The 20999-nt window shown below is 44.2% G+C and overlaps 1 protein-coding gene across 1 annotated transcript in view; it reads right to left on the bottom strand.

Annotated features, from left to right (window-relative positions):
• ABCC4 (ATP binding cassette subfamily C member 4 (PEL blood group)) overlaps positions 1-19938 on the bottom strand; it is a 224653-nt gene extending 204715 nt beyond the window's left edge. The window contains exon 1 of the mRNA XM_065414371.1: positions 19868-19938. Within this exon, the coding sequence (XP_065270443.1) occupies positions 19868-19938 (71 nt within the window). The remainder of the gene's footprint in view (positions 1-19867) is intronic.
• Between the last annotated feature and the right edge of the window lie 1061 nt (positions 19939-20999).

Raw genomic sequence — 20999 nt, 5'->3', positions numbered from 1 at the left:
GGAGCTAATAGAGGAGGTATCTGAGCCTCTAGCTATTATCTTTGGAAAATCATGGGAGACGGGAGAGATTCCAGAAGACTGGAAAAGGGCAAATATAGTGCCCATCTATAAGAAGGGAAATAAAAACAACCCAGGAAACTACAGACCAGTTAGTTTAACTTCTGTGCCAGGGAAGATAATGGAGCAAGTAATTAAGGAAATCATCTGCAAACACTTGGAAGGGGGTAAGGTGATAGGGAACAGCCAGCATGGATTTGTAAAGAACAAATCATGTCAAACCAATCTGATAGCTTTCTTTGATAGGATAACGAGCCTTGTGGATAAGGGTGAAGCTGTGGATGTGGTATACCTAGACTTTAGTAAGGCATTTGATACGGTCTCGCATGATATTCTTATCGATAAACTAGGCAAATACAATTTAGATGGGGCTACTATAAGGTGGGTGCATAACTGGCTGGATAACCGTACTCAGAGAGTTGTTATTAATGGTTCCCAATCCTGCTGGAAAGGCATAACGAGTGGGGTTCCGCAGGGGTCTGTTTTGGGACCGGCTCTGTTCAATATCTTCATTAACGACTTAGATATTGGCATAGAAAGTACGCTTATTAAGTTTGCGGATGATACCAAACTGGGAGGGATTGCAACTGCTTTGGAGGACAGGGTCATAATTCAAAATGATCTGGACAAATTAGAGAAATGGTCTGAGTTAAACAGGATGAAGTTTAACAAAGACAAATGCAAAATGCTCCACTTAGGAAGAAAAAATCAGTTTCACACATACAGAATGGGAAGAGACTGTCTAGGAAGGAGTACGGCAGAAAGGGATCTTGGGGTTATAGTGGACCACAAGCTAAATATGAGTCAGCAGTGTGATGCTGTTGCAAAAAAAGCAAACATGATTCTGGGATGTATTAACAGGTGTGTTGTGAGCAAGACACGAGAAGTCATTCTTCCGCTCTACTCTGCTCTGGTTAGGCCTCAGCTGGAGTATTGTGTCCAGTTCTGGGCACCGCATTTCAAGAAAGATGTGGAGAAATTGGAGAGGGTCCAGAGAAGAGCAACAAGAATGATTAAAGGTCTTGAGAACATGACCTGTGAAGGAAGGCTGAAAGAATTGGGTTTGTTTAGTTTGGAAAAGAGAAGACTGAGAGGGGACATGATAGCAGTTTTCAGGTATTTAAAAGGGTGTCATAAGGAGGAGGGAGAAAACTTGTTCACCTTAGCCTCTAAGGATAGAACAAGAAGCAATGGGTTTAAACTGCAGCAAGGGAGGTCTAGGTTGGACATTAGGAAAAAGTTCCTAACTGTCAGGGTGGTTAAACACTGGAATAAATTGCCTAGGGAGGTTGTGGAATCTCCGTCTCTGGAAATATTTAAGAGTAGGTTAGATAAATGTCTATCAGGGATGGTCTAGACAGTATTTGGTCCTGCCATGCGGGCAGGGGACTGGACTCGATGACCTCTCGAGGTCCCTTCCAGTCCTAGAATCTATGAATCTATGAATCAGCCCCCCATAACATTCTGTCCCTTTTCCATGGGTCAAATTATGCCTTCTTGCAGCAGCTTGGCGACCTCAGTTTGTGTTCCTGAATCACAGCTTTCATTTAGGGGTGGGGTGGGAGTTCTCTAGCCCCTATGGTTGCTAAGAAAATCTTCAGAATGTGAGCAAGAGGTAAAACAGTGCAGTGTTATTTGACTGAATCTACAAACTGCCTGAAATCATAACCCTGAGAGGTGCAGCCCGCCTCTGTTCATTTCAGGGTATGCTGTTTTATATCTTTATCAGTGATGTGGAAGAAAATATAAAATCATTGCTAGTAAAGTTTGTACATGGCACAAAATTGGTGGAGTGGTAAATAATGATGGGGATAGGTCAGTTATCCCAAGCGATCTAGACTGGTCTGTAAAGTGGTCTTATTTGAACAACATGGGTTTTAATTCAGCCAAATGCAAGGTCGGACATCTAGGAACAAAGAATATAGGTGACACAGATGGAGTAACCTGGAATGCAGTGACACTGAAAAGGACTTGGCAGTAACAGCAAATAACCAACTGAGCATGAGCTCCAAGTGCAATGCTGCAGTTAAGAGAGACAACACAACCCTTAGAACACAGGAATATTGAGTAGGGATGGAGTATTACCTCTATATGTGGTGTTATTGAGACCATTAACTGGAACATTGTGTCACGTTCCAGGATCCACACTTCAAAAAGGATGTTGAACAATATGAAAGGGTTCAGAAATGAGCTACAAGAATGATTTGCCGTCTAGAAAAATATACCTTACAAAGAGATACTTAAGTGCAATATATTTAGCTTATCCAAGAGAAGGTTAAGAGGTGATTTCATCACAGTCTACAAGTACCTACACGAGGAAGAGATTTCTAACAGTAGACAGCTCTTTAATCAAGCAGAAAAAGGCATAACAAGATCTAGTGGTTGCAAGCTGCAGCCAAAGTCAGACTAGAAATAAGATGCAAAATTTTCACAGTGAGGGTAATTACTGGAACAACTTAACATAGGGACAAGGTGGATTCTTTAGCACCTGAATCAGGACTGAAAGTCATTCTAAAAGATATGCTATAGCTCAGACAGAAGTATTGGGCTTGATACTGCATGAAATTATATTTCCTGTGTTATGCTGGAGGTCAGACTAGATGATCATAATGATGCCATCTGGTCTTAATCTGTGAAAGGAGCTGTTGATGCTGAAGCCTAACAGTGGTAATTTAAATATTAATTATTTCATTGATAATTAAAGCATGCAGAAAAGAGACGGCCAACCATAATATGGAGATCTGTACAATCTACTGCAAATGGCATCACACTTTGTCTTAACTTTGCACTTTGCATCACACTTTGTCTTAACAAGTGACTGGAGGGTAGGCTGTGGACAGAATTAGGAGAACATTCCCTCTGCCACCCACCCACATTTGACTTTGTTCTCTCCCCTCTTTCTTTCCAGACATGCAGTGGGAATTTCTCAAAGTGGAGGAAGCAAAGGGGCAGAGGTATGATTTACAAACAGACTGACCAGGAACAGGCAGCACACTGTAGCCCTAGTTTTCAATTTTTGCAGAGATTTGGGGGTGGAATGGGATGAAGGATGTAATTTCTGAGAATTTTTTGGTTAGTCTGCGCCACCTGGAACACTTCAAAGGCAAAAAATCGTTCGCTTATTTGATTAGTTCTAAACTGTGCAAATGCATATATGAGCCATATCCCCACAAAGGTTTTTGCCATACACAGAAAATGGGGGAAATGGAGCAGACCTAATGACAAAGGGGTGTGCTTGTAGACTGTAATGTTTATTTGGCAACCCTCTACCACACAAAACTGTATCACGAAAGAGACTAAGTTATTATAAAAGGACTATTCTTGTTTGCTAAGTACCTTGTAATAAATAGATTCAGAAAAAAATAACAATTACATTACAATGAGCACAGTTTGTCATGTGATTGTTGAATGAATAAACTTTGAATACAACAGTGTTATATTTCTGGTAAACAAAGAGACAGGAGGTTGCCTTTTTATCTATTACAAAATGCCTGTTAGCTAAGCCTCCTTTTGATCTTAGAAAAAACTGCTTCTGTTTATGATGTACAAAGGCCCCAGTCCTGATGTAGGCTCTATGCAGACAGCCTCACCCCTATTGAAGTGATTGGGACCTCAGTTATTTGAGCAACTATCCTCATCGCTCTCTCTCAATATTTGGGGCTTAAATGAATTTTTTTTTAAAACAGAATCCTTTCTTCATTGCAAACTTGATAGCCCAACAATGGCTAATATTTTAATCTGACATTCTAAATCACAGCTTGACTTTGATAGCTCATACCCACGTTGCATTACATTATGCAGAGCCCCTCTTTGAGGAGTTCCGCAGATATTTCAACTTCAACCTCTAAACCTAATAAATGCTCATGTGTGATGGTAAATATTTAGAGACTATAGGCAACACATGCACAAAGGACCCTGATTCTCCATTGCCTCATACTGGCCCATTAGTCTGATATTTAACCCAGGCAAAATAATGGAAAAGCTGATAGGGGATTCAGCTGATAAACAATTAAAGGATAGGAATATAATTAATGCCAGTCAACATTGTTTTATGCAAAATAGACCTTGTCAAGCAAACCTGATTTAATTCTTTGAATAGATTAAAAGTTTGATTGTGTAGAGGCAAAAAAACTTCTGTAAGGCATTTGACTTTTACCACAAGCCAGACAAATTCAAATGAGAAATTACAAAAAAATTTAGCAGTAAGGGTTACTAACCAGTGGAACAAACTACCAAGAGAAGTGGTAGATTCTCCACAAGTTTATATCTTCAAATCAAGACTACATGCCTTTCTGGAATACATGCTTTAGTCAAACACAAGTTACTGGGCTCAGTTGGCAGGTAACTGTGTGAAATGTAATAGTCTGTTATATACAGGAGGTCAGACTAAATGGTCTAATTGTCCAGTCTGGCCTTAAAATCTATGAAAAAATAGCATGTAGTTATCTAAACCTGTGCAAAATAGGTGTAAAACACTACAACCCTTACTTGCACAGGTGTAAATGACTACACGAGGTGCAAGTAACTGGGGGGGGGGGGAAAAAAAAACCAGACCCAAAATGCCTGTCTGCCCCTAATCTAGTAGTGAGTCTTCTCCAGTGACATCTTGACTAAGGGTATGTCTACACCCAGCCGCTAGTTCGGCGGCTGGCAATCGAAGTTCTGGGTTCGACTTATTGCGTCTTGTCTGGACGCGATAAGTCGAACCAGGAAGTGCTCGCCGTCGACTGCGGTACTCCAGCTAGACGAGAGGAGTACCGCAGAGTCGACGGGGGAGCCTGCCTGCCGCGTGTGGACCGAGGTAAGTTCGAACTAAGGTACTTCGAACTTCAGCTACGTTATTTACGTAGCTGAAGTTGCATACCTTAGTTCGATTTGGGGGTTTAGTGTAGACCAAGCCTAAGACTACTGAAAAGGATTACTAAAATCTAGACATGGATAGTCGCTCACCTTAAATGACTTCCTTGGTAAGCCAATAGCACTATCATCAGATCAAAAAGTGCTATACAAGAGCTGAATACATATCATTACTAAGGCTATGATTTAATCATGGGTATTTTTAGCAAAAATCACGAACAAGTCGCAAGCAATAACCAAAAAGTCACGTGACTTTTACTAAAAATACCCCTAACTAAATCTTAGGTGCTGAGTGGGGGTAGGGGGGCTGCTCCATAGGACGATGCTGCTCCTGGGGATGGGGGGCAGCCTGGGGCCCTGCTGCCACTGCTGCTCCTCGGGGGGATGGCCCGGGACCTTGCCACGACCACTACGGGCCAGGGCCCCGCCGCGGCTGCTCTTCCAGCCCGGGGGGCGAGCGGGGGCCCCGCCGACGCCGCTCCTCTGGGCCCAGGGGGGTAGCCAGGGACCACATCACCACTACCGCTGCTGCGAGTGAGGAGCGGTCCAGGGCCCCACTGCCACTGTTCTGGGCGGAGGTGGCCCGGGCCCCTGCCACCACTGCTCCGGGCAAGGAGCGGCCCGGGGCCCCACCACCGCTGCTGCTCCCGGACCGCTGCTCTGGGTCAGTGCCCGGGACCAGTTGCCTGGGGCCGCCAGAGCAGCAGCCAGTGAGGCTGGCCCTAGTGCTGCCCGAGCAGCTGGGGTGGCCCTGGAGCCAGCTGCACCAGCCACTGCAGCTGCCAAAGTCCTGGAGGTCCCAGAAGGTCATATTTCCCTAGTTTATTTACAAGTATGCCTTACTGAATCCATGATCTCCCTGAAAAACTTGCAGCCTTTATCATTACCAATCACAACTGGAAGGGACCTCAAGAGGTAATCTATCCATCCTTTCATGCTAAGGCAGGACCAAGTATACCTAGACTATCCCTGATTGGTGTTTGTCTAACCTGTTCTTAAATACCTGATGAGGATTCCACAGCTCCCCTTAGGAATCTATTCCAAAGCTTATCTACCCTCATAAATAGATTTTTTTCCTAACATCTAACCTAAATCTCCATTGCTGCAAACTAATCCCATTACATCTTGTCCTACCCTGGTTGGACTTGACAAACAATGATAACCATCCTCTTTATAACAACCTTTTACATCTTCGAAGACTTATGTTCACCCTCAGGCTTTTATCCTCTAGATCAGTGGTTCTCAAAGCCGGTCCGCCGCTTGTTCAGGGAAAGCCCCTGGCGGGCCGGGCCGGTTTGTTTACCTGCCGCGTCCGCAGGTTCGGCCGATCACGGCTCCCACTGGCAGCGGTTCGCCGCTCCAGGCCAATGGGGGCTGCGGGAACTACCCAGCACATCCCTCGTCCCGCACCGCTTCCCGCAGCCCCCACTGGCCTGGGACGGCAAACCGCGGCCTGATACCTTAAGAGCACAGGTCGGCAACCTGCGGCATGCATGCCAAAGGCGGCACGCAAGCTGATTTACTGTGGCACACTGCTGCCGGCCTGGGGCCCCACCGCCGGCCCCGCTCAGCCTGCTGCCGGCCTGGATGGAAGGAACCCCGGGCCGGCAGCAGGCTGAGCGGGGCCGGCGGCCGGGACCCTGGCTGGCAGGGGCTGGCGGACGGAACCCCAGACCGGCAGCGGGCTGAGTCACTCAGCCCACTGCCAGCCTGGGGTCCCAGCTGCCAGTCCACTCAGCCCGCTGCCAGTCTGGGGTTCCATCTGCCGGTCCTTGTAAATGTAAAATGTATTACTGGCACGCAAAACCTTAAATTACCGCGAATAAATGAAGACTTGGCACACCACTTCTGAAAGGTTGCCGACCCCTGCCTTAGAGCAAGTTTCCAGCTCAGTGAGTAGGGAATTAGTCACATGTTTTAACATTATAGTAGGAATTGCCCTATGGTACAATATCAACAGATGATCCAGGAAGGTATCCTGTCTATGGCCTTGAGTAACCTAATGCTCCAAAGAAATTAAAAACTCATAATGCTCATAATTCCTCTCTCACATTTCTTACTGTGGATTCAGCTGATGCGCTGAATAACAAGGTGGATTTCCCTAATCATAGTGTTCTAGCTTATGTCCAAAAAAGACTATCCAGTCTTTTAAAAATTCTGTTACATTATGTACATCTTGATATCTTCCTGCATTAGTGAATTCCACACCTGGATCATATGCTGCATAAAAAGGAAGTTTTAATAGTCTAAAAATGTAGTTGTGTAGCTTAAATATCCCTGTGACAAATCCAAAGGTTGTAAGTTTTTCTAAGTGAATAAGAACTACACAGGATAGTAAGTATTTTCTAATCATTGCGGAAGTGTCTTCAAAAGAGGTGTGTTCTTACCTTGGAGGGTCCTGTGGCACCTTTAAGACTAACAGAAGTATTGGGAGCATAAGCTTTCGTGGGTAAGAACCTCACTTCTTCAGATGCAAGGCAGTTTGCATCTGAAGAAGTGAGGTTCTTACCCACGAAAGCTTATGCTCCCAATACTTCTGTTAGTCTTAAAGGTGCCACAGGACCCTCTGTTGCTTTTTACAGTTTCAGACTAACACGGCTACCCCTCTGATTCTTACCTTGGGTTAGCCTAACATAAGGTAAAATCCTAGTGAAGATAAGGCAGTTGTATTTTCCACGTTAGCAGGTTAAGGTAAACCCATAATCTTTAACTCAACCTGCTAACTTGTGTAAAAGCTGCAAACATGTCAGTTAACTCATGTTAGCTAACAAGTTAAGAATGCATCTTTTTACCTAGCAAAGAGAAGGCCTGAGAAGTGCCTATCTTAACTCTAGGCACTTGTACAACAAACATGTTAAAACCCAAACAATTTTCCAAAACAAAGTTACTGTCCAAACTGACAAACATTAAACTCAATTGTCCTCTAACTGTTAAGGAAAATCACTGAGACACTCAAATCAACCCTCAGAGTCCTCATTTTTCCCCATCAAGATGATCCTGCAAATACAGCACAAGGGAAACAACAGCAAATAAACTATCGTATATACTTGTTCATTAGCCCATTCGGCCCAGACCAGGTGGCGCGGCTGCAGCATGTTTCATAGATTCATAGATTCTAGGACTGGAAGGGACCTCGAGAGGTCATCAAGTCCAGTCCCCTGCCCGCATGGCAGGACCAAATACTGTCTAGACCATCCCTGATAGACATTTATCTAACCTACTCTTAAATATCTCCAGAGATGGAGATTCCACAACCTCCCTAGGCAACATATTCCAGTGTTTAACCACCCTGACAATTAGGAACTTTTTCCTAATGTCCAACCTAGCCCTCCCTTGCTGCAGTTTAAACCCATTGCTTCTTGTTCTATCCTTAGAGGCTAAGGTGAACAAGTTTTCTCCCTCCTCCTTATGACACCCTTTTAGATACCTGAAAACTGCTATCATGTCCCCTCTCAGTCTTCTCTTTTCCAAACTAAACAAACCCAATTCTTTCAGCCTTCCTTCATAGATCATGTTCTCAAGACCTTTAATCATTCTTGTTGCTCTTCTCTGGACCCTCTCCAATTTCTCCACATCTTTCTTGAAATGCGGTGCCCAGAACTGGACACAATACTCCAGCTGAGGCCTAACCAGAGCAGAGTAGAGCGGAAGAATGACTTCTCGTGTCTTGATCACAACAAACCTGTTAATACATCCCAGAATCATGTTTGCTTTTTTTTGCAACAGCATCACACTGTTGACTCATATTTAGCTTGTGGTCCACTATAACCCCTAGATCCCTTTCTGCCATACTCCTTCCTAGACAGTCTCTTCCCATTCTGTATGTGTGAGACTGATTTTTTCTTCCTAAGTGGAGCATTTTGCATTTGTCTTTGTTAAACTTCATCCTGTTTAACTCAGACCATTTCTCCAATTTGTCCAGATCATTTTGAATTATGACCCTGTCCTCCAAAGCAGTTGCAATCCCTCCCAGTTTGGTATCATCCGCAAACTTAATAAGCGTACTTTCTATGCCAATATCTAAGTCGTTAATGAAGATATTGAACAGAGCCGGTCCCAAAACAGACCCCTGCGGTACCCCACTTGTTATGCCTTTCCAGCAGGATTGGGAACCATTAATAACAACTCTCTGAGTACGGTTATCCAGCCAGTTACGCACCCACCTTATAGTAGCCCCATCTAAATAGTATTTGCCTAGTTTATCGATAAGAATATCATGCGAGACCGTATCAAATGCCTTACTAAAGTCTAGGTATACCACATCCACAGCTTCTCCCTTATCCACAAGACTTGTTATCCTGTCAAAGAAAGCTATCAGATTGGTTTGACATGATTTGTTCTTTACAAATCCATGCTGGCTATTCCCTATCACCTTACCACCTTCCAAGTGTTTGCAGATGATTTCCTTAATTACTTGCTCCATTATCTTCCCTGGCACAGAAGTTAAACTAACTGGTCTGTAGTTTCCTGGGTTGTTTTTATTTCCCTTTTTATAGATGGGCACTATATTTGCCCTTTTCCAGTCTTCTGGAATCTCTCCCGTCTCCCATGATTTTCCAAAGATAATAGCTAGAGGCTCAGATACCTCCTCTATTAGCTCCTTGAGTATTCTAGGATGCATTTCATCAGGCCCTGGTGACTTGCAGGCATCTAACTTTTCTAAGTGATTTTTAACTTGTTCTTTTTTTATTTTATCTGCTAAACCTACCGCCTTCCCATTAGCATTCACTATATTAGGCATTCCTTCAGACTTCTCGGTGAAGACCGAAACAAAGAAGTCATTAAGCATCTCTGCCATTTCCAAGTTTCCTGTTACTGTTTCTCCCTCTTCACTGAGCAGTGGGCCTACCCTGTCTTTGGTCTTCCTCTTGCTTCTAATGTATTGATAAAAAGTCTTCTTGTTTCTCTTTATTCCTGTAGCGGGCTGGGCTGGGCGGCACTGCCACAGCCTGCTCTGGGGGGCGAGGCTGAGCGGCACGGCTGCAGCCTGCCAGCCCCGGAGCTGCAGCTGCTTCGGAGGCTGGGGGAGAACAGCGTGGCCAGAAGCGGAGAGACTCTGGCCCCGCCTCTTCCCTTCTGGCTCTGCTGGCTGTGCTGCCTTTCCTTGCTCCCTCTGTTGGGGGAAGGGGCCGTGTCCCACCTCTCCCCCTCTATACCCGTTCATAAGCCGACCCCCTTCTCTGGTGCTTCCCTTTTTTACTAAAAAAATTTGACTTATGAACGAGTGTGTATATATATATACACACACACTTTATATTGTATTGATATATTTTATCAATACATTAGAAGCAAGAGGAAGACCAAAGACAGGGTAGGCCCACTGCTCAGTGAAGAGGGAGAAACAGTAACAGGAAACTTGGAAATGGCAGAGATGCTTAATGACTTCTTTGTTTCGGTCTTCACCGAGAAGTCTGAAGGAAGGCCTAACATAGTGAATGCTAATGGGAAGTGGGTAGGTTTAGAAGATAAAATAAAAAAAGAACAAGTTAAAAATCACTTAGAAAAGTTAGATGCCTGCAAGTCACCAGGGCCTGATGAAATGCATCCTAGAATACTCAAGGAGCTAATATAGGAGGTATCTGAGCCTCTAGCTATTATCTTTGGAAAATCATGGGAGACGGGAGAGATTCCAGAAGACTGGAAAAGGGCAAATATAGTGCCCATCTATAAAAAGGGAAATAAAAACAACCCAGGAAACTACAGACCAGTTAGTTTAACTTCTGTGCCAGGGAAGATAATGGAGCAAGTAATTAAGGAAATCATCTGCAAACACTTGGAAGGTGGTAAGGTGATCGGGAATAGCCAGCATGTATTTGTAAAGAACAAATCATGTCAAACCAATCTGATAGCTTTCTTCGATAGGATAACGAGTCTTGTGGATAAGGGAGAAGCTGTGGATGTGGTATACCTAGACTTTAGTAAGGCATTTGATACGGTCTCGCATGATATTCTTATCGATAAACTAGGCAAATACAATTTAGATGGGGCTACTATAAGGTGGGTGCATAACTGGCTGGATAACCGTACTCAGAGAGTTGTTATTAATGGTTCCCAATCCTGCTGGAAAGGCATAACGAGTGGGGTTCCGCAGGGGTCTGTTTTGGGACCGGCTCTGTTCAATATCTTCATTAACGACTTAGATATTGGCATAGAAAGTACGCTTATTAAGTTTGCGGATGATACCAAACTGGGAGGGATTGCAACTGCTTTGGAGGACAGGGTCATAATTCAAAATGATCTGGACAAATTAGAGAAATGGTCTGAGTTAAACAGGATGAAGTTTAACAAAGACAAATGCAAAATGCTCCACTTAGGAAGAAAAAATCAGTTTCACACATACAGAATGGGAAGAGACTGTCTAGGAAGGAGTACGGCAGAAAGGGATCTAGGGGTTATAGTGGACCACAAGCTAAATATGAGTCGACAGTGTGATGCTGTTGCAAAAAAAGCAAACATGTTTCTGGGATGTATTAACAGGTGTGTTGTGAGCAAGACACGAGAAGTCATTCTTCCGCTCTACTCTGCTCTGGTTAGGCCTCAGCTGGAGTATTGTGTCCAGTTCTGGGCACCGCATTTCAAGAAAGATGTGGAGAAATTGGAAAGGGTCCAGAGAAGAGCAACAAGAATGATTAAAGGTCTTGAGAACATGACCTATGAAGGAAGATTGAAAAAATTGGGTTTGTTTAGTCTGCAAAAGAGAAGACTGAGAGGGGACATGATAACAGTTTTCAAGTACATAAAAAGTTGTTACAAGGAGGAGGGAGATGATTCTATTCCCTGAAGTCTTCCTCCTCAGGCTCTGTTTTTCCTGCTTCCAATATGAAAGCATCTCAGAATATGCTATATGAAACCACTATTTCAATGGAGTGTTCTTCAATCATCTACAGGGAGCTTTCAGGAAGGGGCGAGTGGGTGGATGTACACAGAAATGTAAAATTCTTGAAGTGAGCTTTTAAAAAAATATATTAAATGCATTTTTATCCTTTTCTGGGATTAACACATCTATAAATTATGTGCCAGTTTGCTAAAAGTTATAGCTCCATGATACTCAGTTTACTCCACTAAAGCCATCACTACAGGTGAGTTTTCCACTGAGAAAATAGACAGTAGTGGCTTTTCCCCTGCATAGTTCAGTAAGAATAAAGTGATGTTATTGATAATCAGACATGAAGTGCATACAGTACAGGACAAGTGAAGTGACTTAAAGAGACAATGTTCAGTAGATAAGGCCTAAAACGTGAAGATTTTTTTAGGGGGGTAGAGGGGAGAAATGTTACAAAACAAAATACATAGTGAGATATTTTTAATTTAGTGAGAACTGTTATGTTTTTATTTAAAGCACAAACATTGCAGCTTTGTGCCTCTATATAAAAATTTAGAAGTGAAATTCACTTTAAACATATGGCCGTGATCCTGCCATATGATATAGATGAGTGGGCTTCTGTGTGCCCAGGGAGCACCAATGAAATCAACAGAGCTCTGCATGAATGCAGCAGTCTGTCTATCTGCATCACATTGAAGAATAAGGGTCTATATTTTAGTCCTTTAAACAAAGTAAAAAATTACTCATTGTTTATTTATTCCACTTCTTAATCTTGGGCAAACAACATAAAGATGTAAAATAGATTTTTAAAATTCTCAAGTTTTAAAGGGGCACTTTAAAATGGACAAATTTTAAGTCAGGTTAAAAATCCATACATTGCATTCTTCCTCCTCCACCTAAACATATGTAGGTGAACAAAATGAGACAGAAAAAGCCTTCACATCTACGGAACAGGGAACCCCTGCTTCTGCAGCTTGATCCACTGCCCACGTATATGAATGAGGCCCAGGGTGGATAAAAATCAATGATTTAAAAAAATCATTTTTTTTATTTAAATCGGATTTATATTTTTTTATAAAATGCTTTTTTAGTAAAAATACCATTTAAAAGATAGTTTTAATTAAAATACATTATAGTTCAAAGATATCTCATCATGGAATAGGGATTATAAATTCTAATTCTATAGTATGAGACAATATATTCATGTAATGTTTAAGAAAAGTTTTGTAAATGAGTTCCAATAGTTCATGCATTAGGGACCCAATCTTATGGGGTTGCAGGTGCTTCTGTATTGACTATTTTGTTCAGGAGAATCCATCCTCAACATACAAGATTCTGAAGACTATGCACCTTCAAGATCACCATCATTTTTTAATAGTTTCAGAGTTATCTGCCAATTATAGTGTTTCAGTCACATTATGTATGTAACATAACCACAGTATATCATCTGTAGCAAAAAGAAAAAAAATCTCCATCATCCAGAAACAACCATAGATAAGTTTGTGATAAGAACCAGCAGATTACAAAAAGAGGTAATTGATGAAAAAATTGCCCGGTTTGTTTATGCAACAAACTCTCCTTTCCGTATGATTGAGAACCCACAGTTCATTAACATGGTTCAGTCATTAAGACCAGGATACAGTCCACCCAACAGAGCAGATGTCGCAGGCAAATTGCTGGATAAAGTGTATGAAAGAGAAATTGAGCAGGGTGCAAAATGTCTAGAGGGTGATATTGTTAACCTGAGTCTTGATGGGTGGAGCAATGTCCACAATGATCCTGTTGTATGTGCTTGTGTGACAACAGAAGAAGGGAATGTCTTCCTTACAGAAACAATAGATACATCAGGAAATGCATACACAGCAGAATACTTACAAGAAGTAGCAGTAAAAGCTATAACAAACTATGAAAAAAAACTTCAAATGTCTAGTACATAGCTTGGTCACAGACAATGCTGCAGATGTATCCAAGATGAGAAAAAATTTAGAAGAGAGTCCCAAGCTAATAACATACGGTTGCAGTGCTCATTTGATGCACCTCCTAGCCAAAGACTTCAGTGTTCCAGAAATAAAGGCTAATGTTATTGAAATTGCAAAATACTTCCATAACAACCACTTTGCAGCAGCTTCTTTGAAAAAAGTGGGAGGAAACAAGCTAACTCTCCCACAAGACATGCGATGGAACTCAGTAGTGGACTGTTCTGAGCACTATATCAAGAACTGGCCTAATCTGATGACAGTTTGTGAACAAAAACGTGGAAAAATAGACAGCACTGTCACAGCCAAAGTTCTCACCATTGGGTTTCAGAGAAATGTTGAACACATGCTGAGTACCCTGAAACCTATTTCTGTAGTCTTAAACAAAATGCAGGGAAATAGCTGTTTTATTGCTGACACTGCTGAAATTCAGAAGGAACTGAGTGAGATCTTAAAAAGAGAAATATGCAATGACAGAGTTAAATTATAAGCATTAAAAAAACAAATGGGACAAGCACTATTTCCAGCTCATTTTCTTGCAAATATTCTCAATACTCGGTACCAGGGTCAAACCTTAACTGCTGAAGAAGAGGAGTTGGCTATGACATTGACATCCAGCAATCATCCCTCCACAATGCCAACTATAATAAACTTCAGAGCTAAGGATGAACCATTCAAGAAATATATGTTTGCTGATGATGTTTTAAAGAAAGTCACACCAGTGAACTGGTGGAAGTCACGTAAACACTTGGATTCAGAGACAGTTGAAGTGATAATCTCACTTTTAACAGCAGTAGCTTCTTCTGCCAGTGTAGAAAGAATATTTTCTTCCTTTAGACTAATTCATTCCAAATTGAGAAATCGTTTGGGACCTGAAAAAGCAGGAAAGCTTGTTTTTCTTTTCCAGATTATGAACAAACAGGAAAATGAAGGTGAAGATGACTGAGTTTGCTGCAGAAGCCAATATTTTAAGTTTCTCATGTTGACCTGGCTGACATAGTTGATTTAATTTTTTTTTTTTTAAATATTTCATTTAACTATTTTAGTTAAAAACAATTTTAACAAAAACAAACCTGATTTTAAAAAACTTGAATGTTTAACTAAATACAAAAATTCATGCGCTTGTTTTGTTAAAATATTATATGTTTGCTGTTGAAGAAAAAAATCCAGAATACATAACATTGTTTTAGTTAAATAAAACAATTTAAATGTCTGTCTGGTGATGTTCTCCTCCTAATACAGCATGACAAGAAAATCCTCCAAATATTAATGATTAACCGGTTGAATTGGAGATAGTTCACCTTCCAATGACTTCATAAATATCTGCTTCAATTATCTTTGGTAAATGAAATAACCAAACAATCATTCATTTTCTGATATAGCTGTAAAACTAATCTGACATTTTTTTCAAAATAAATCACTTAAAAATGTATAGTGTGTACTTTCTAAAAATGAAATCTACATCTATCTCTGAGTTGTGATGAATATGTATTAAGGTTATAACAACCAACAAGAATGCACTTTTATGTAGAAAACCATGATTAAATTGAGACTTCCTGACTAGTGATTTAAATCATGATTTAAATCAATTTGATCAATCAAATCCACCCTGATGAGGCCCAGGATATTGAGGCTCCAAGATCCTAAAGAGGCTTTAAGACAGGAGGAGCCAAGGAGTAAGCTAATGAATGCTGTATGCTTCCCTATGCAGAGTGAAGGACTTCCCTACTAGGGGAGCTTTTCTGGTGAAATGAGCAGTATACCCCACTGCACCTGAGATTACTGCAGTATGCCTCCTTTCTATTCCACTTTCCCTAATCTCTCCCTATGAGTTCTAGTTCTGGAGCTGGGGTACATGTTTTATCCTCCCATGCATTACATAGAACAAACAACAAAAACATTTTTATAAATAATGTATTTTTTTTAATTACTCCCAGTTTGAACAATGAAAACAGACAAGTCGGTCACTAAAAACCATGGTCTCAGAGACTCTACGTTTATGGCTCATTTCAACAATTTGTAACATACTAATTCTCCTTTCTCCTATGACTGCAGAGATGTTACTTGCCTACTTCATTTGAAGTGGTTTCTTGCAACATGTTAACCCCTTATATTATGTCTCACTTTATATTTAGCTGACACAGATTACCTTTCCCAGACCTGAAGAAGAGCTCTGTGAAGCTTGAAAACTTGTCTCTTCCACCCACAAAAGATGGTCTAATAAACGATATAAGGACCTGAGAGCATCCCCTTAACAACTGAAATAATGTTAGGTAACACTGGATTGCCAATCAGCTCTGTGTTCTTGGGGAACCAGGGCACAGTACCCAGCCTCTCTGACTCACAAAAGACCTTCCCCACCCCAGCCTCGGCTTGAACCAAAACCCATCAGAAGAAAGACTTACAAAAAGCAATGAAAAGGCAGTGGGAGACACACCTAAACCCCTCCAGACAAGGGTGACAGGATTAGGGAAACTCCCCTAGCCTCATTTGCATCGAAGATGGGACAGGGAGGCATCTCTATTAGCATACAGACTGGAGAACAGAGATTCCAAGGCAAGAACCACACGGAACTCTGGGACCAGAAAAGCAGGGAAGCACTGCATGATGGGGGATCTCTGCTCCAGATGTTAAGGAACCCACACCTGCACACACCCAGCTCAGCAGTTATCAGACCAATTCTAGTAATAAATCCTTTATTGGTATCCAAAATAGTGAAGCTGCCTAATTGCATTGTGAGCTCCCTCCAAGGAACACTGCCCATAGCCAGGAATGATCAGTTCCTATTGTCTAGCTTGAACAAAACAACTTTGGTACACTCCCTTGAGCCATCAGTTTACACATAAACAAATCTAGTGTTCTCTCTTGAACCATTGTTTCCCCACAAAAACCCCTACCCATGGTCAAGTAAGTGCTCTGATGCCTGGATCCAAAATCTGCATCAGTTCCATTGGGACTTTATTTTCTCCTGACTGATCATGCTGGGGGCTCTGCCTGTCTCCAGCACTCTGGACCCTCAACTACCACCACCACTTGGGAACTCCAATAGATTCAAGCTTCACGGAGTGGTGAGAACCCAGCTCTCTCTCTCTCTCTAGGTATAGCCTTCTGACCCTGACTTCTGTGATCAGTTATAGTTTTCTAAACCTGACTTTTATAATCTAATTTAAGTTAGATTTAATATTATACCTGTTTTGTTTGTTTGGCTCCCCTGTGGTTATTACTTGGCAATAAATAACTTTCATAGGTAAGCTTGCTTGCTTCTCTCTCTCCCTTCCCCCCCTTGTGGGGGGGGGGGAGGGGTGGCTTCCTCATTCACTCTGCAGCAACGCTCCTCGTACCTAAGCTAAAGATCCCTGCAGCGTCCAAAAATCCTGTGGGGTTTGCTCATCAAGTGGGTTGCTACCAGAACAATTGTAACGTGAAAGTGGGAATAGGGACGTGCTGAACCTGGGACATATGAGGGTGGCATCTTGGAAGTGCTGCTCAACCCAGCCTGCTCAGACGTACTACCCTATTCCAGTGCGGTGCCCAGGGCATATGAGCGTGACAGCTTGGAAATGCTGCTTGACCCAACCTACTGAGTAGAGGGACATATAAGGGGTCAGCTTGGGAGTGATGATGAACGGTGTCTGTGTCTCTGTGTGTGTGTGCCTGTGTCTGTGTGTCGGTCAGTCTGATTCTGGGGCTGGAAGAACCCAGCCCTGGGGAACCTAGATCCTGCAGGATAGCTCCATTGGGAGGGAATATACAGCAGGGAGAAGTAGAGCTCCGTATGAGAACACAAGTGACACAAGCAGTACATTGATAGAACTACAGAACACCTCCCCCCGCCCCCCCCAAGAATAACCCTAATAAATGAGCATACCCCAAAGTAACGGGCAAATCTGGTAACACCAGGTTTGTACATTTTTGTTTGTTCATCCCTCCATCCTCAAAAAAAGATTTCCGCTCAGAACTGTTTTCAGGATCAGGTTAAAGTTTGATTACTCAAACCCTTCCTGCGTTTCCAAGAGCTCCAAACAAAGAATCCAGTACTTCTCCCCTCACCGCCCCCTCCTTCTCTACAAGTGAAGCCTGCATTGGGGGAAGTGTTGCTCTTCCCTTCTCCTAAAGGCCTTGGCTACACTTGCAGCTGTACAGCGCTGTGAGGTAAACCTGTCTTCGTACAGCTGAGTAGGGAAAAGCGCTGCAGTCTGTCCACACTGACAGCTGCCAGCACACTGTCGTGACCACATTTGCAGCATTTGCAGCTGTGTTGGGAGCGGTGCATTATGGGCAGCTATCCCAGCATTCATGTGGCTGCAACGTGCTTTTCAAAACGGGGGGGTGTGGGGTGGAGTGTGACAGGGAGTGTGGGGGGAGAGAGAGTGCTTTTTGGAGCATCAGCACTCTATTTTGCAAGTTCCGAACTCCCAGCCCCCTGCTCATTCATTCACTCACTCAAAGCAAACAGCAAACTGTTTGCTTTTTCTCTGTGGTACGAGCTTTGAAACCGGCACTTCCGCATTCCTGCAGCCGGTCAGAACAATGGAGAGGATTGGCCACTTGACAAGGTGATTAGTACAGCGCTGCAAGCGTTTACACTCACACCCGTGAGTCGTAGCCACTCCGCTGTATCTCTTACGCTTCTCGGGAAGGTGGACTACCTGCAGCGGTGTACCCAGGGAGATACAGCGCTGTAAGTGCCCTGCCAGTGTGGACAGGGAGTGAGGTACAGTGCTGGGGGAGGCTTTACAGCGCTGTAACTCGCAAGTGTAGCCAAGGCCTTAAAGTCACCCTACTGGGAAACTTTCCATTTAGGCTCTGCTGGGATCCTGATCCACAAAGTGAGAGAAGACAGATGGGAGGATAGACTGACACCTTTTCAAAGAAAAAAAAAAAAGTGTGCAGCAAACAACAGACTGATTCTCCACTGTCTTGCACCTTGAGTAATCGTATATCTGTGCAAAATAACTGTAAAATGCTACCAAATCAGAATGGTCAAATTTTACACTAGCTTTGCAAAGGAGCAAATGCAGTGGAGAATCTGGTCCCAAGTACATAGTAATTTCTATGGGCGCTTCTCCACATCTCACCCCGCTGTGAAAACCTCTACCACCCCAAAAAGGATAGTGGGTACAGCCAATGGTCAGGAATGATACTGCAGGAAGCAGTCAGCTAATAATCTGGATGACTGTTGCCTTGGGAGATTCCCCAGAGTGCCACATACTACTTGAGGGATCTCATTTAAGAAAACAGGAGTTTGCTAGAGATAGGGCAGATTTCTTTAGAATGAACAACGCACGGCTTGCCTCTGATCCATTAAGTAAGAGGAAGAAATAGCATGATTTCAGTCAGCTTGCATCAGAATTGGTCTAAGCACAGGTGGCTCAGACAATGGTAAGTGTTGACACAAGTAGAAAAGAAGGTTCCCCTTTCCCCAATTACCACATAAAACAAGAAAATGACATAGTGAATAGTGTAACGGGGCTTGGATCTGCCGTAAACAAGGAAATTCTCCGCAGTAGCAAGCCACACAGGATACTTAAAAATGGGCACTACTCTAAGGCCCCTGACCACCTATGGGGAACAGAATCAGGCAAGGGAGCAATGGGGGAGGGGGGGTGATCCCGCCGCAGCTCGACTTTACAGCCTGCTCCTGGCTGTGTGCGCTGGGGGGTGGGGGTCTTCTCAAACCAGCTGCTCCCTACAAGAGGTTAGTAGCGGGCTGGCTGAAGAGCCCGGCGTAGCAGCCCCGCTGGTGCAGCAGGCAGCGCTAGGCGGGACAGGTCACCTCACGAGACCGGGTCTCGTATGACCGGACCTAGTCTTTGAGAAGCGGCTGCTCGCACCGAAAGACCCCCGCCCCCGGGATCTGTCAATGATGACACTTGGCCCACGGCCAGCTCCTGCTCGCGGGTGCAGCGGCATTCCCGGGAGCACCGACGCTCAGCCTGAGCCCTCCCGGGAAGCGCGGGACGGGCCAGGCGCCGCCAGGCTGAACCTGGCCGCGGGGCGGCTCTCTCCTCCCCAGGCTCTGTGCTCGCTCCGACCCCCTTTCTGCACAGCCCGGCTCCGGGCTCCCGCGGCCCGAGCAGCCCTGCCGCACGGCGGTGCCCCGGGATGGGGAGCCGGCGCCAGCGCGGCCGGGGACGGCGCGGGGGGGACTCACCAGAAGAAGAGCCGGGAGCAGAAGTTGGCAGCCCGCAGGGGGTTGGGCTTCTCCCGCCGCGGCGCCTCCATCCCCCTGCCCCGGCCGCTGCTCTGTCACCTGCTGCTGCCGCTGGCTCGGCCGCTCTGTGCCCGGCCCGCGGCGTGCAACAGGCGTGGGGCTGCCGGGCAGCAGCTGCTTCCCCGGCTCAGCAGCACAGTGCCGGAGCCGCTTCCGGGAAATCAGACACCCTCCCCGGCGCCTCCTGCCGGCCCGGAGCCCATGCAGAGCCCGTCCCGCGTGGCCGGAGCCGAGCCGGAGCCCGCAGGCAGCCGCGGGGCTAGCGAGCGCCCGGCCTGGGTCCCCACGCACAGCACAGCTGCTCCTCGCTGCCCTGTTCAAAGTTGCAAGAAATGAGAATGACCATTGCCGACCAGCCTGGAAATCCCGGCCGCCTCGCAGTCCGGGGGAGTTGTGCCGTGGCCTTCATTGGGGGCAGGACTTCATCCTAGATGTTTAAGCCCCCAGCCTTCAACCACATATGCACACCAGTGGCACTGGCTTCAGCTGGTTAGCTCGAGTACACGAAGTTTCTGAGATGCCTAAATGTTTTCAGGGTTTGGGCCTTAGCAAAGTCAAAGGAAATCTGCAGGAGGCCAGCTCTATGGGGCAACTTGCAGGAACAGGACCTTAGATTAGTGCTTTGCAACCTTTTTTCATTTGCAAAAACCCCCAAAATGGTGAATGGAGATGGTGACCCGTTTGGAAATCTTAGACATAGTCTGCAGATCCACAGGGGTTGCTGGACCACAGATTGGAAACCACTTCCTTAGATTGGCAGCTTGTTAGGAGAGGGGCAGTTTTCCTACATGTTTGTACAGCGCCTAGCTCCTTTTTGCACTACCGAAATACAAATAAGCACTAATTAGATTTCAGTGGACAGCTGCAGGAGGAAAGCACCATCACACCTAAACTTAAAGGTATCCACAAGACTTTAAAAAGTTGAAATAAGACAAATATAACTGCTTAATACTTCTGAAGCATTTTGTTCAAGCTTTCCTGCAGATATTATCAGAAAATTTTATTTCCAAATCTCAGCTCCAAGTCCCAAGTTAATTGCTGTGATAAACTTTGTGTGGTTTGGTTGCTACAT

Source organism: Emys orbicularis, chromosome 1, assembly GCF_028017835.1.
Source record: "Emys orbicularis isolate rEmyOrb1 chromosome 1, rEmyOrb1.hap1, whole genome shotgun sequence".
In the NCBI taxonomy this organism is placed as follows: domain Eukaryota; kingdom Metazoa; phylum Chordata; order Testudines; family Emydidae; genus Emys; species Emys orbicularis.
This window is presented reverse-complemented; position numbering and strand designations above follow the sequence as displayed.